The following is a 15,842-nucleotide window of genomic DNA, read 5'->3' as shown; positions in this document are numbered from 1 at the left end:
AAACAAATTTTTTTCTTTAAGATAAATATACATATTTTCGTTGAAAAGTCTAACAATCGTACTTATTCATCGAAATATTAGTTTCTTCGGAGCATGCCAGTGATGAAATTTCTTTGGATGCAATAAAATTGATTAAATTCGAAGAAATCTTTTTCTCGGTGTATAAATTGGGCATAAATGCCGGAGCATACATACACGAGCCGTCGAGTTGCGCCATCCTCGAGGAGAGAGCGCGAGGAATCTCGTTGTGTGCCTATCGGCGTGCAGAAACTATCGGATCGGTAAAGTCTGTCGATGTGTTTACAGAAGATTTTTTATTACCGCCGCGGCTTTATGATCGGCTGAAGATTTTCTCGCTTCGTTGAATAATTCGACGAATAGCAGATCAACAATGTTGAGGTTAAGACGCAATTTGCCGGCTGATATGCGGTATCCTCTTTGTCATTTCGGGTTCACCAATGTTTTTCACCCGGCCCGGTTTCTGCACTTATGCCGTTATGCGAAAGTATATCCGGTGTAATAGCCAGTGTCGACTGAGATGATCATGAGAGTGGAGTAAAAAATGTGATAGAGCGCGATCGTATCTCGCTCGATGACAACCATGATGGCCGTTGCCGAATCACAAACCGAGTAGAGTAGTCGATTATGCATCGAACTGAATCCGCCGTGAATATGCGCCGAATCGAAATCGCGAGGATCGAGAGATCGGGCGACTGACCGCCATTACGTGCCGCCACACCACCACCCTGGTCGGTCCGATCTCAATCTATTCGGCTGTACTCCTACCTCTTTTCTCATTTCATTCGCTGGTAATATATATATTAATATTAATAATAATAATAATCATGTTCGCGCGAATACAAAAGCAGAGTACGCGCATATCGGAGACTCGACGGGCGACTCACCTGTTGGATCCTTATTTTCCTATGCTTAGGTACAGCGTCGTTCAGGGTGATTTTGCTGACCTCGTTAGAAGGCCGGATTTCCTTCAAGGACTCGATGCTGGGCGAGACATCGGTGATGACGTTTCGGCTGACCTCGCCGGAAATGGACTTTTTCACTCGGCCGGTGCCGCATTTCTCCGTCGCCTCCAATGGATTCACGTAAAGATTGCTGTCCGCTTCCTCTGTCAGATCGCCCTGCGGAAGCGAAGGAATCGTCCCGCGACCAAGCATTCAAACTCCGCAACGCAACTCCCGTCGCGAATAATGTCGTCCCGGCGCGTACATGTGAGAGTGGCTTATGTCGGAATCTGTAATAGTAGCTGTAACGAATTCTCAATGGTTGCGAAATATGTATATGCATGGTGTGTGTGCAGGGGACGAATCTGTCGAATAGCGTGGAATATCCCGTCTTTGTCATCCTCAAGTATTCAATGATCTCTGGACGAACTCAGGATGAGTCTCTGCGCAAGAAGCGCGGCGAACAAATTGAATGAGAGAAAGAGAGAGAGAATACCATCGTTCTAGAAAAATCAAATTCTTTTAATTCTCATCCTTAGATACACCATGTCGCGCGTGTCGAGTACACAATTGGGTCTTACAAGAATTACAATTCGATACGAAAGTAAACTGATACATGCTTGCTTCAGCGTACATTATCCGTCGGCGTTCTCGGAAAAAAGCGGGATAGCGTCTCATGCGCGTTAGCAAACGTACAAGTCGGTAATAAGTGATGGGTCTTTTCTTGCAAGATGCCGCGACGTATTCTCATCCGAGCGCGTGAGAAAGTATCTCGGAAATGAATTGGTCGTAACTTAAATTACACGGATAATTGAAAGGATAGCGTACTGCACAATCTTCTCTCGGGGTTGCAACGACGACACAATGACGAAAGAAGTGACAGAAGTGCGTTCGATCAGAACTAAACTCGTTGGAGAAGCTCTGGGATATCTCCTCTTTCGTATCAACAGCCACCTATCGCGCGGTGCAGTGAAACACGGTGAGATCTCGTCGGATCCTTACCGAGGAAGAACCGTGACTTCGAGCATTCGCCGGAAAAACCAGTCATTAACATATAATAATGCATCAGAGATGGGACAGGTTACATCATCATCATCAGCGCTTTCCGATTTTCCTCACGCTATAGCGTGTGTGAAGGCGAGTCGTAACATTTAACAACTATAGATTCGAGGGTGGAAAGGGCTCCGTACAGAGACAGCCGTACAAACAGTGATACTCGGATGTCGCGTCTCGTATCGCACGATGTCGAATTTCATAAGTTTCCGCGGAGAAGGACCCCGGAGGGACGCGTTTGTTACCCCTGCAAATATCTTTCGTCTCATCGCAGCGAAAAGCTCACGAGTGTCCGAGTACACAGTAAAAAAACATTTTGTACTTGTGTTAAAGTCGATCTTGATTGAAATTTTTGTGTTAAATCTCCAACATATCCGTATGTTGACTTAACATGTTTGCGTGATCTCAACATTTTGTTGTCGAGTCGGTACTCGACGTGTGTAAGTGTTAAAATATCGATATTTTTAACACATTTTATGACTTCAGTGTCGATTAACATGTTAAATTTTATGTAACGTTTGTTGCTCCTCAACGTGCTCACCTTGTAGGTTAAATTAACACAAAAATTTGCGTGGACCGTATGGGACGTGTGAAATGTATTAGATTTAACAGAAAATTTTTTACTGTGTAGAGTGTGCCGCAGCGGAGTTCGGCTGCCCTCACAGCTCGCATCGGCTCGCATCGCAGTCGCGCGAGTCGATTTTCACCGTGGTGTGTCGCACGCAGGCAGACTTCAGTATTCGGTTAGTCATCGTTTTACGTTTCGCGCCATTCATATATATATATATATACACATATATATATATATACACATATATATATATATTATCCACACGATGTCGTTTCGCGTACCTGCGAATGGGACGGGTGCGTCTGACAGCTCGCGTACGTGTCGGAACTGTCGACGCTGCCCTGTTCGTTGTACGACTTCGCGTAGCCGCCCTGCTCGTTGTAGGTCCTCGCGTAGCTCAGCGTTTCCGGCGGCTGAATCGGCGGCGTCCTTGGCTCCATGAACGATGGGCCTAATTGTTCCACGCCACCACCACCACGTTCTCCATCGCCTATTCCCACGCCTCCACCTGCGCTGCCTCCGCCACCGCTGCCGCCGCCGCCGCTACCGCCGCCTCCGCCTCCGCCGCTGCTGCCTCCGCTACCGCCGCCGCCGCCGCCGCCTGTGTTGAACCTGAGGGACCTCATATCCTGACATATCGGATTACGAAAGTCGCTGGTGGGCAGTGGCATTATGTTCTCCGCGTCCCTGAAGTCTTTGTATCCCTAAAAACAGCAGGCGGATGAAAAGTCTCGATTATGCGAGGGGCGAGGTGGTGCTGGTAGTGGCGCGCTCTTTTAGTCTAAGACCTACGGTCACGCTTCAGGACGGCGCGTCCTCCCCAGTATCGACTCGAGGATTCTCGGGGGGAAGGAAGGATGGGGGGGGGGGAGCGTTTTCTTATCAGGACGACTCACCGGAGATCCCAGAGATCGTCTCAGAATTTAGATTAGCCGCGTTTTAATATCGTCCTCGGATACCTTTGCGTTCGAGGCACGTCGGAATGATGAGAGCTAGACGAGTGCCCCGATACCGTCTTCCCGATTTTTGCATCGATTTAGATTAGGGCTGAACGATACGGTAAAAAATATCGATATTTCATATCGATACGCATCGTAAGTAAAAATGTTGACGCACCAAAATTAGACATGATGCTATCCCATATTTTTAGATGGATCCGATATTTTTATTTGCGACACGTATCGATACGAAATATCGATATTTTTCACTGTATCGCCCATCCCTACGTCAGATTAATCCAGTGTTTTTCTCTATAGAAATTCTTTTTCTTACAGGCGTAATTGGAATGCGGGGGGAGGCAGCAACGAACTCGAACATCTCATCGAGGGGAAAACCGGTCGATCCGCCGGAGAGCGCGCCCGTCCCATCGACAAAGCGTGGTAATGGGTTTTCGCGAAGCGGCAGTCTGACAACAAGAAATAAAGAAGCCACATAGAAGGATCGTGCACTCTACGCTCAGGTAAGAAAAAGAGACGATTGAGTTTCTCTAGCGTGTGCCGTGTGAGAGGACGATACTATTATACTCGCCTGATGGAACGCGCGCCGTGTGTCCGCGATGTGTGCGTCATCTATATCTACTTAAGAGAATAACGATCTCGCCGTCTCATTACATTAGAGTTCCGTTCCGAGGCGCTTTGTCGATGCCAGAGAGTCGGACCTACCGGATGCGGGAGGCGGATGCGCGATGTCTAAAGATCGCTTTTGGATCGCTTGGTCTACACTATCAAGTGCTGGCCGCACATTACCGTGCTCTACCGGTCTAAAGCATGCTTCGAGTTGGTGAATGATAGAATGTAAATTACGCGAGTCGTTTCATCATACACAATATGCAATATGTGCCGTCCGATATGTGTGTGTGTGTGTGAGTGTGATGTGCGAGTGAACGAACGAATCAGGAAAGATATAAGTTTACCTTGAAATCTCTCGATATCTTGCCTCTCGTCCTTCGTACGTGCTATCATGTGTGATAAAGAACATTATACACACAGGAAGCGCGGATTCTCGGCAATCCATTCCGACGGATCTACAGATCCTCTATCTTCCTTTTGCAGATTTTAATTTCTTTGCATCTCCCCTCTTTGGAAGAAAGAAGGAACCGAAATCGTCCCGACGATTGTTCGGATTTGCGATAACCGTTCGCTTCGAACCGAATCCGCGTTTTCGATCAATGGATCCGTGAAAAATCGAAGAGAATGCAATGAATTTGTCCAACGACATACCGGAGCTTCCAACATTGGAGTTACGTACGGTGTAACTTGGAATTCCGTTAATGTACTTCCGCGCGCAATCATATTTAACGTCGGGTAAAATTGAATTTCAAATTTGCACGATTGACACGATAATGTGATAATCCGTAATTCCGTAATCCGCGGAATTCCACGGAAATCCACTAGAGTGTCGAATCAGCCGATCAAGTCCGTCCCACCTACCGATTAATAATTAATTCGATCGCGTGTACGCGCGCGATCGTGCAGCGCGAGATAATGAAACGAACGGAGATCGGGGGCGAGTGCACGTGCACACTTTGCACGACTCGCGCGACTCGGTGATTTAATGAGACTCAAAGAGAACGGCGGCTGTATATATCTTTATACGTACACGTGATCTCTATTAAGACACTCTACGAGCGCAATTATACCTTATGCTCTCTCTCGTGTACGAAAGTGGCTCCGAGTAATTTCCTGCCGTGCGTATAAATTACCAGGTACGCTAATATTAATCCCTTCCAATTGTTCCCGTCCGAACGGCCGGATGTACCGGTGAGCTCGCCACGGTACAATTCGAAATATCAAGCGTTTCGAGCGTTATTTCTGCCGGAGCAATTAACGCTAATGAAAATTAACAACATTTTCGGTGTCCGCCCCAAGCGTTGGAGGAAATTACTTGTACGAAAGTGTACACACACGAGGAGGATGAGTGATTCCTCCTCGCGTCCCGCCCACTCGTGGCGAATATTAAATTAGAGATAAAGGAGAGAGAGAGAGAGAGAGAAAGGAGGAATACACGATGACACGAAATACAAGATGAGTATGAAAGCAGTCGACCCTGCAAAACGATGCAAATATTTTCCCTTTTTTTTTTTTCTTTTATCTTACGATTGCTCATCGACGTACCGTCTGTGCACATCGTACTCTCGTGGCGTGCCCCGAATATCCGAGAATTCGGACGAACGCCCCCTCCCCCCCGACACGCGGAGCTGACCGGACAATTCGATAATAGACCGTGGCGAGCGTTGTTTTTCGCACGTTTTCCGGCTCTCCTGGAACGAAGGAGGCGCGAGGGCGTCCCTAATCACCCGGGTGAAGAGGAACGATTCTGGAGTGGCTCGTTCCGACGGCCTTCTCGCGTGCCGGCGGCCCGTTAACTTTCAACCCGGAGGCAGGAAATTATCCTCGCGCCGTACATACACGCGGTGCACGTGTGCAAGTGTGTCTGTTGCTTGCATGTGTGTGTATGTGTGTGTGCGTGCGTATGTGTATGCGTGTGTGCGCGCGTAGTATCGATTCTAAGATGTACAAGTATACTTGGCTCTCTACTTGCTGGTATCAGGGGGTGGTACGGTGGTGTGCCGAAGGCATCGCGCGTATCGTAGCGTGACCGCCCGGGCGATAACGCGGTGCCTTGACCTACAAAACATCGTGTCAGCACGCAAATCGCAAGTTTGGCCGGGGATCTGTGGCGAGGGTGGCAGGTGAGCAGGTCGTAAGGGTAGATAGGTAGGTAGGTAAGTTAGTAGGTAGGTCGGACGGGGGGGGGGGGTAAGGGGGAGACGAACTACGGTTGCGTCTAAAGCTTTTTGAATGAACGAGGTGTCGTGTCAATGAAAAAGTTGTGCTCCGTCAAGAAGAGAGGTGGCAGGGGAGGCAGTGCATACACCCAGTGGACTATGTAAAGAGTGTGCATATCGGTAGGCAATATGTATATATATATATATATATAGACTCTTGGATTATATAGAAAACGATGTACATTCTCGAATACGAGAAGCGGAAAAGAAACAAGAGAAATAGATAAACCGACACGGCCGCGAAGACCAGACGAAAGTAAATAATAAGTATATAAGTACTCATTTGGCCCGGCTACCGGAGGGTGGGAGGAGAGACGAGATATGCGGAGCGAGAGAGGAATACACATGTAGTATGCGTCATATATATATATATATATATATGTGTAGTTCTGCTGAAAGAGTGCAAGCTGGATTAGATTTTGCTTTGTCGCGGACGTTCGTCTCGAACGGGGCCGGTCTCTTTCGCACGGTCTTTCACATTGATCGTTAAATACGAATTTCTCAAACTCGATTTCGGACTCGCTTGACAGCCCATTGGTGTATGTAGTGCCGCCTGAGGAAGAACGTTAGTGATCGTAAATACCTTCGTGGTACAAAAGCAACACTCGAATTCGCTAGGTAATTCATCAATTTTCTCGTTTTTTCTGCTGTCTTTTTTCTCTTCATCCTACAAAGGTCACACACACAATTTCCTGTTTTACTTTTCGTGAGTAAACCACTCGGCACTCGTTTCGGAAGCGATCGAAACGTCTCGCGACTTTTCGCCCTCTCCCCGGTTTCTCTTTCCCTTTTCTCTTCCGACGTATCCCTCTCCTTTCTCTGCGCCACTCTCGATCTGTTTCTGTTTCTTGTTTATCTTCTCGAGAGCGGGGCCACCGTTTATTACAGAAACGATTCGATCGCTTCGCGATGGCGAGCGAGCACAAACATCAAACTAAATGCGTAAAAACGAGGCAACGCGTGGAGCCAGAGAGACAGGATCCTCGTATCGCGAGGCTGAGAACAAGATTTGCAATGGCGGTGTCGACGATCACAAAACGGAAGATCGAGTATACGTTTCCATGTTGTTGGTGTGTGTATATATGTGTGTGTGTGTGTATGTCTGCTGAGTATCTGTGTGTGTATACGTATCGGGTGATTCATCTAAATAAATCTCGTCCGTTCAATTCTCTTAAGAGTCAGAAAAATTTTCCTGGAAATTCAACGAGACGTTTATCATAATTTTCTCGGCGAAGTGAAATGACAAAATCTATGGGAAAATGATCGAGAGACTTTTTGACGCTCCATCATTCGATACATCGTACATAATACGTTTAATGTCTTCTGACCTCTGAGTAACAAATTTATCGTGAAATTCAAAATAAACTTTTCTTCAGGTGAATGCGAGAAGTCACAATTAATTGAGCAGGGTTTTCATTTCCAACGAAAAATTGACTCCCTTCGCCATCTGTTCGCAATTTCTCAGCCGAAATCAACGCTCAACGCGGACGTGTGTTTGCCCGATCGAAGGGAAAATCAATTCCAAACTCGTCGGAGAATCCGTCGAATAGTCGACGTGGTAGAAAAGCTGGTTCAGCTTTGTGTCTATATGTGTGTGTGTGTGTGTGAGAAACACTCGATGCGTACACACGTGTGCTCAGGTGTCGAGTGTGAAAAACGAACGCAAATCGCCAATGAAACGTGTAGTCGGTGTGGAACGGTGGAATTTCGTGTGAACGGACGTCACAATTGCTTCTCGTTACTTACGCGATTCGCACGAGTGTACTTTTCGAAACGAGCCGCACTCTCGGGCCTGCTGTCCTGTGTATGTCTGTGCGTCGCGATCGAACTTTTAACGGAAAATGCCCGTAACGCTCGCTCGAACACGCTCGACGAGTCTTTCTTCTTGCAAAATTCCCAGATACATTTTTCATCTTTTCTATTAATTATTCCGACGAGATCAGCCGGAACACCGTTAAAAGCGGACCGCTGGACGGATAAACGTCTCACGTTTTGCGTCATCTCTCTCTCTCTCTCTCTCGATACGCAACGCGAGATTTCAATCAGAAATCTTTCCGATCGCTGGCAATTTTCTCTTCTTTTTTCCTTTCTTTTTGAATCGACCGATAGAATCGTCGCAGGACAACACAGTGTCGCGTGCCGAAGGGGTGCGTAATGCAACGTAAAGTTCACACTCACACCGGGTCGCCTAACTGCTTCTTGATAGTTCTCGGGATATACGTGAGTTTGATGTAAACAAGAGAGAGAGAGAGAGAGAGATAGAGAGAAAGTGAGGGAGAGATCGCGTACAGCTCGAGAACTCCGGCAAAGTTTGATGGTCGCACGGTGATGAAACGGCCACATTTTCGCGCGTTACATCACGAACTGGCGAGAGGCAACTGCTCCTCCGAATTACAACTTCCACATTGATCGGGAGACGCTTCGAAACATGCGTTCTTTCTCCGCCGTAAGGCAGTGTACAATCGTGCCGTCGAGATTAATTTTGCGTTTTTCATAACGAGGAATCGAAAAGCGATCTCGACAGTTTGCGGAATTTTGTGGACGTTAAAACCGTCCTACAATAGCGTAAACGTATCTGTAAATGGTTATAAAGTGTCGTAAGACGCAGTTGCAAATTAATACTATTGGTTGTAAAGTGTGTTGTGGAAGATGATTGAACTTCATCTTTCACAACGACAGCGTAAGACGTGAGACAAGAGCCAACCAATTAGAGTTGTTTAAAAAAATGAGCGTGATGATAACTGCATTCTGAATGGTTGTCGTAATCAAGTTACGACATATATTTACTCCGTATGTAGATTGATCTATTGTATGACGTTCACTACTACTATTCCCACAACTTTACGTCTACGTTTACGCTATTGTAGAACGGCCTTTAAAACCAATCAATCTGGACTCAACTATAACTTCTTCTTTTTCCTTCCCTTTCTCCTTTTCTTTCTTCCTTCTGGATTGAGATGTTACATTGTCTTACAGCATACGCGACTCGGGAGCGAACAAAATCCTCGCATCGGGCTCGGGTTTCTGCTCGGGACAGTTTTCAGGTTGAATTAACCGGATTTACCACGCGTTCACTTTTAACGTAACCATCCGAGTGCGTCTTCTCTCGCGCGCAACGCTGTGATCTCGGCCGATCTATCGATCGCGCTTCCTCCGCTCTGAATGTCCTATGCACAGGCGGCGACGAATAAAGGTGAGACGGAACCGTCTGCCGATGAGCAATTTTATATTTATACGTGCTCGATTGTTACAGCCGAGTATCAGTGTGAGACAATGGCTTATGTACAGGCAGTGTTTCGAAGACACGATCTTATCCTTAATAGTAATGCAAGCACCGAAAACGAAACGCGAATTCGCAAGGACGTTATCGCCGTATATAAGTACCTACGTAGAATCCATCTTGGTTTACAGATTTGAGGGCTCTCCTTTATGAAAACTGCGCCCACGTCGCGAAACTTGCCAAACATACGTTCGCGTCCGCCACAATAATGACTATAGGTCGTTCGATTAATAAGCTGATCGGAAAAATGTCACGGAGCCTATCCATAGCATTCCGTCGAATTGGCGCGACGTTCGTCGCGAAAACCGCCGCTAATGCTAACTCTATTAACCTTCCGGTGGGCGCGCCCATTTTTTTTTAGTTACGAAAGCGGACGCGTCGTGCACACAGTGCATCGTAGGATATTAACAAAAATTTGAAAGGATCCGGCATTTTATCGGAAAATAAATATTATATATGAAGAAAGTTTATATACATGATATATAACAGTTTATTATTTATGTCTTTTGTTAATTAAGATAACAAAACGTATAACAGTAACGAGATAAAATAAAGTTTAAAAATCAGTCTCTGATTGTGCAGCTTGGCAACTCTCGCAAGTTATTGATGTCATCGAATGCTTTTTACAAACAAATCGAGCACATTTGCAATGTTTTAATGTTGTATTATTGTTTTTACAAAACTTGCATCCGCCCTGCTTTCTACTGCCAGTCAGTGATTCTGTTTTCTCCTCCTCAGCAGGAACAGAGCCGAACGACGTTTTCTTAAAAAATTTGTCTACACTTTATATTTCTCTATAAAACTGTGCACTCAACTGTAAAACTGTGACTATATGTTTTGAAAGACAAATTAATGCTAAAGAAATACTTTTGAGTGTCACGACTGATAGGATTTTATGTGCAATCTCTCCATAAAACCGATGCGCATGCAATCTGTGCGCGCCCGCCGGAAGGTTAATAAATACATCGATGGAATATCATGAACGTCCGACCTTCGAGCGAGCGCGTTACGAAGCGCGCGGAAATTCATTGCCTCTTGTGTTTCAATAAGAAATGTCTCATTTCACAGAGGGAAAAGATCGCAGGATCCGAACGGGTATATACCCTCGAGATATCTCTCCCCGATTTTCTCGTTTCGGACGCGATCACGGAGCGCAGTGGCGATATTTTCCGCGCGAGGGAAATCACGAAAAGAAAATACACGGGAATATACGACGAAAATTCCACGGAAGAAACTGTCTGGCTGAATTTACCTGGAAATGGACAAAAATTAAATGTGCGTTTTGATTGAAATGGAAACGGAATTTTCGGTCTTTATAAGTCGACTTCGGTTCTCGCAACCAGAAATTCCATTTCCTTCATTTAAAAGCGGCTTTAGTTTCAGATAAATTCAACCAAACTGTTTTCTCATGTCACGTTGAATAAATATATTTTTTTTCGAGAGTACACGGAGAAAAAATAATTTTGCTATTTTAACGAAACCATCGTTGCTCCTACATATTCATTGTAACAGCGGCGATTTAAAAGATATTAAACAATTTTTTTTAATTTAGTTGTCACAACTAAATAGCTAATTATTCGTGACTACATTTAGAGAAAGAATTAACCGTAGAAGCTAAAATCTAGCTGTAGCTAAAATGTGTTTTTGAAATAAGGACAGCTAATGTCGTAGCTATCGCAGCTAAATTTATTATCTGATTGAATTTAGGTGTTACAAAAAAAATATTAGATTGTACAATAATATTAAAATCATATAATATCATAAACTGACAAGAAATATATTGCTTTTTTTTAACAGAAACTGTTTTTAAGATATTAATAATTATCTTTTTTCAGTTATTAATATATACTAATTTTGTCTGAAATTTAGCCGATTTATTTGATTTAATGTTTAAGCATTGATGGACTTGAACTCAAGACTTTTGGATCGCGAGTTAGTCTCCTCAAGTACTAAATCGATTATGATATAAACGTTTTTCATATTGTCTATATATAGTGTAACCAGAACAGTTAACCAATTTTGGCTACTCGTGCCAATAATTTCAGCTATTAAAGTTGTACTTTGCAGCAAATATATTATACCTCTGATAGCCAACTTGGAGTAATGACGGCAAAGTTCGAACTAGCTAATAAGATTTAACTGCAGTTACTGAGGTCATTTCTCTGAGTGTAAAGCAGAAACAGTCTTGTTACCAGAATGGAAAATAACCTGCCGAGTAAATTTGTCCTTAGAACGCATTCATTTGCTGTTGGAACTAATTAGTGATTTCCTACATTTACTAATTTGTTCTTACAGCAAAATAATTTGTAGATTCAGCAAAATAATTCTCCGAATAGCAATTGATATTCTTAACGAATCGTTTTGTCGTCTACATAGCAACTGGCAGATTTTGCTGCGACAGCGTAAAATGTGCTACGCCAGTGAATTATTTTTCTCCGTGTATCTTTTTCACGACTACGACGTAAGTGACGCGTCCGCTCTCAGGTCGCGTTAATGTATGTCGAGTTATCAAATGCTACGTACAAAAGTGCACGATCGAGTGCGTTGCGAGTGTGCGATCAGTCTGAGTTCCCGTAGTCGCGCGTGGGTCGCGAGGAAGAGATACGCGCAATGTGCGCAGCGTCGATTGATCTCTCGCGAGGGTCCATTCATCTATTCGATTAAACCGCGATCAAAGTGGCGATGCCGTGAATGCACAGAGCGATCGTCTACGTGGCTACAAAGCGACCATACACGCGTCTAATTTCTAATTTTAACTCTCATATTTCTTCGATGCGGCGTGCATTTCATTTGATATCCAGGACGGAGACAATATTCCAAACGAAATCAAAGTTCGATCTTCGTAACTTCTCGCGTATCTTTTTGGCCATCGGACGAAACGGAACATCCGTGCGAATATCCGGACGATATTTCGCGCGAGCACTGCGGTGCGGCTCGTTCGTTCGTCTTACGGTCAATCAATTATTGCTCGGCCGCACAATGTCACAGCTTCGTTGCGTACTCGGAGAAAGTGACGAAAATTTTCGTGCACGCGCGCACTGTAGCATCGCGGAATTCAGTCACAAATATGTTCTCGATATGCGAGCAATCGGGAAAATCGAGCGAATCCACGATACATTCACATTCACGTGGCTCGCAAAACACGAAGTAATCGAAAGAAAGAGAGAGAGAGAGAGAGAGAGAGAGAGAGAGAGAGAGAAAGAGATGTAAATTAGGAATACAGGACATTTCACTCAAAAGACACCGAGATATCGACATGTGAATTTATATTAATACAAAACACGGATGTCCGATGTAACGTTGATGTTCTGGTAACAAATTGCGAAATTCAGAATTTTATTTCGACCTGACTTGACACATAAATTCCCGAATCGAAGTTTCAGTTCTACATTAAGTCTATTTAATTCTACGTTAAATCTTTGAAGGTCTTCAATTGTGCTCCCTTTGACGCTACAAATAGGAAGTTATTTCTGTTTTCTCCACTTGCAGACTTAATATAGAATTTAAAATTTTCCCCTGGGAGGTTTAAATTTTTTTTGCAGCATCTAGCAATAAGAAGTATTATTAGTGCTCCTTTGATGCTACAAATGGGAAGTTATTTCTGTTTTCTCTACTTGAAAACTTAATCTTAGATTACCATCCATGGGTCTAAGAGACTGAGCAAAAATTTCCATCGATTGATAGTCATGTAATAACTTTGATTTCAACTTTTGTAACTTTTTTTCCTATTTATAGTTCCAAAATGGAACTTATGTAATTTGATTAAGCAAGCTTTGGCGTTTCGACTAAAAAGAAAGAGATATAAAATATTAATATTTGCCTAAGGTACGAACAGATAAAATACTCCGGGTCTCTCAGATCTATGGTAGTAATAACGTAGATAAAAAATAAGGATAGTAACCTAAGATTAAGTTAGAACTAAGTAGACTTGATGTAGGACTAAAATTTCGACTCGGGTTTCTTCTGCCGAAGTCGCGGTACACAGCAGATTTGGACACAAAAGATTAAGAAAGGCCGAGGGAGCGGAATGGAAATATTTTTGAGACATTTAAAGCCGGAATCAAGAGCAAATCCAGATTTGACTTTGAAGATCTCGTGTGGTAAAAGTGCGAATCTATATCTCACCGTATCTATGTACACAGAGTGCTAAATTTCAAACGTATCAGGTCAAATATCTCGAAAACTAAATGATATTGAGGTCCGTTAGAACATTTTAGGTTGTTACTTAGTATGTGCACTTTTTCGTTTTTCTTTTCGCACAAGTTACACTTTCCTACCAAACATTTTTTGAAATATTCCTAATAGTACTCACACTTGACATACAAAGCCGAATTTTGCAATTAGACTCTTAACAATTTATAATAAATGAAAATGTAAAACTCGTTTTGCACTCTAAATCAAGCGCTCATTCAAATGTATTATCATGCTTTTATTTTTCACATTCTGAAATTTGTAAGTGATGTCTGCATTTTAGTCTTTAACATCATAGTAGCTTTTCATAAAAATCTTATTTTTATAGTTTAGAAGATATTAAAAATAGAAATTTTAAAAACCACGCTAATCTCAAGGAACTCAATATAAAAGATGCCAGTTTTGATTAGCAAATATCTCAACTTTCGAATTGTCAATCTTCCCCTAGTCGTAAGTAGTTGGATAATATTTCCAGTACTTAATGCGAGTTTCATCGAATTCTTCTATCAAATACGTTTCGCCTCAACCTCGTTAAGTCGCGCGATACAAATTCCCCAAGACCTCGCGTGAAGACTTCGGTAAACCAAACTACTGTACACTTCGAGAGATCGTTCTTCATCTCGAGAATATCGGATGTGGCGAGATTGCTCTCCGGTTGATTGGATACATCAACATTTCATCGGCACGTCCGGTGGTGTCGGCGCGAACGGGTACGACACGATGATGGAAAGACGAAAATGACGACGTGGAAAGACGAGAATATAAGCCGGAGAAACGCGCGATGAAGCGAACATGAGAAGCTCTTACTGTATGAATGACACGCGCGCGCGCACGCGCAAAATAAGTAGACGGTGCGTCGCGAGGATGAGCGCATTAATCGTTGATAAACTCGCGACGATGAGCGCTCTCTCTCTCTCTCTCTCTCTCTCTCTCTCTCTATCTATCTATCTATCTATCTATCTATCTATCTCTCGGCATTTCGCACTTTTTCCGAGCTGGATCGATTGAGGAGCAGTGGGCAACGTCCCGCGTCGCCCTTTGCCCTTTCACCGGTTTTTCCGTCGCTCGCAAAGCGTGGCCAAGGTGTTTTCACAGCTACTCGGTCACGATCAAAGAAGATTAGATCGCGGAGAGGCTGACATACACGTTTCAAAACGGTGTCTCTAACGCGAGTGCTGTCCGATATTTCGCAGAACTGTAGCGCGGCTCGATGGTAACTCTTATCGAATCATCTCTTCGACATATGGTCTATTGGAGATTAGTGTAATATTAGGTACGCTATATAAGAGAGAGCGTTCATTTTATATAAATATTGACTATAACCTCACGTTACGCTAACCACGTTTTGATTCAATCATTTCAGTCGGCACCGTTAACGACTCGTTAATTATCGCTAGCTTATGCTGAATTGATCTCGAGAGGCCTCAAATACGAATCTATCGCCGCTACTTGAATTTGATGAAAGAAATTACGCGCGACAGAAGAGAAGGTATATACGTATGTATGTACGTATGTGTGTATTTCGTATTCATTCGGATATCGGTGATACAATGTGGAGCGTGTTCAATCTTCTTTGGTCGAGACTCCGAATCGAATCGTCGACGGTACGTCGTGTCGGGGCGACTCACGACGACGTTTTTCGGTCAAAGTTACCCTCCGCCCGCGTGAGAACGGTGTGTTCGTCCCGGTGTGATGATAACGGAGGGGAGGGGGAGAGAGACCGTTCCGTGTCCGGAGGGGGAGTACGCTACCGGAGAGAATCGGTACACCCGGTTGCCGGGAGACGGGTTGATAGAGGCTCGGCAAGGTCCGACATAATCGAGAGCAGGATAAATTTGCGCTCGTGTGAACGAGTGTGTGTGACGAGCGTGTCTCTCTCACGGCAGCCTCGCTCAACGATGCTGTGGCCGCTATTGCGCGCTGTCGGACATTGCCTGCAACATAGCGACACGAAGTCCGTGTGAGAGAGAGCTGCCACCAGGTGATCCTCGTCGCCGC

General features: G+C 44.2%; 1 protein-coding gene across 2 annotated transcripts in view; it reads right to left on the bottom strand.

Moving 5' to 3' along the window:
- Positions 1 to 15,842, bottom strand: part of LOC106741289 (potassium voltage-gated channel protein Shab) — a 59,394-nt gene that overhangs the window by 8,874 nt on the left and 34,678 nt on the right. The window contains exons 5-7 of one of the 2 annotated variants that reach the window (XM_014613101.1): positions 6,957 to 7,040; positions 2,868 to 3,290; positions 906 to 1,139 (exon numbers count right to left, since the gene is read on the bottom strand). In XM_014613101.1, the coding sequence (XP_014468587.1) occupies positions 906 to 1,139; positions 2,868 to 3,290; positions 6,957 to 7,040 (741 nt within the window). The remainder of the gene's footprint in view (positions 1 to 905; positions 1,140 to 2,867; positions 3,291 to 6,956; positions 7,041 to 15,842) is intronic. The other variant, XM_014613102.1, reaches the window with a different exon arrangement.

Source organism: Dinoponera quadriceps, unplaced genomic scaffold (assembly GCF_001313825.1).
Source record: "Dinoponera quadriceps isolate SergipeBrazil2010 unplaced genomic scaffold, ASM131382v1 scaffold405, whole genome shotgun sequence".
In the NCBI taxonomy this organism is placed as follows: Eukaryota; Metazoa; Arthropoda; class Insecta; order Hymenoptera; family Formicidae; genus Dinoponera; species Dinoponera quadriceps.
This window is presented reverse-complemented; position numbering and strand designations above follow the sequence as displayed.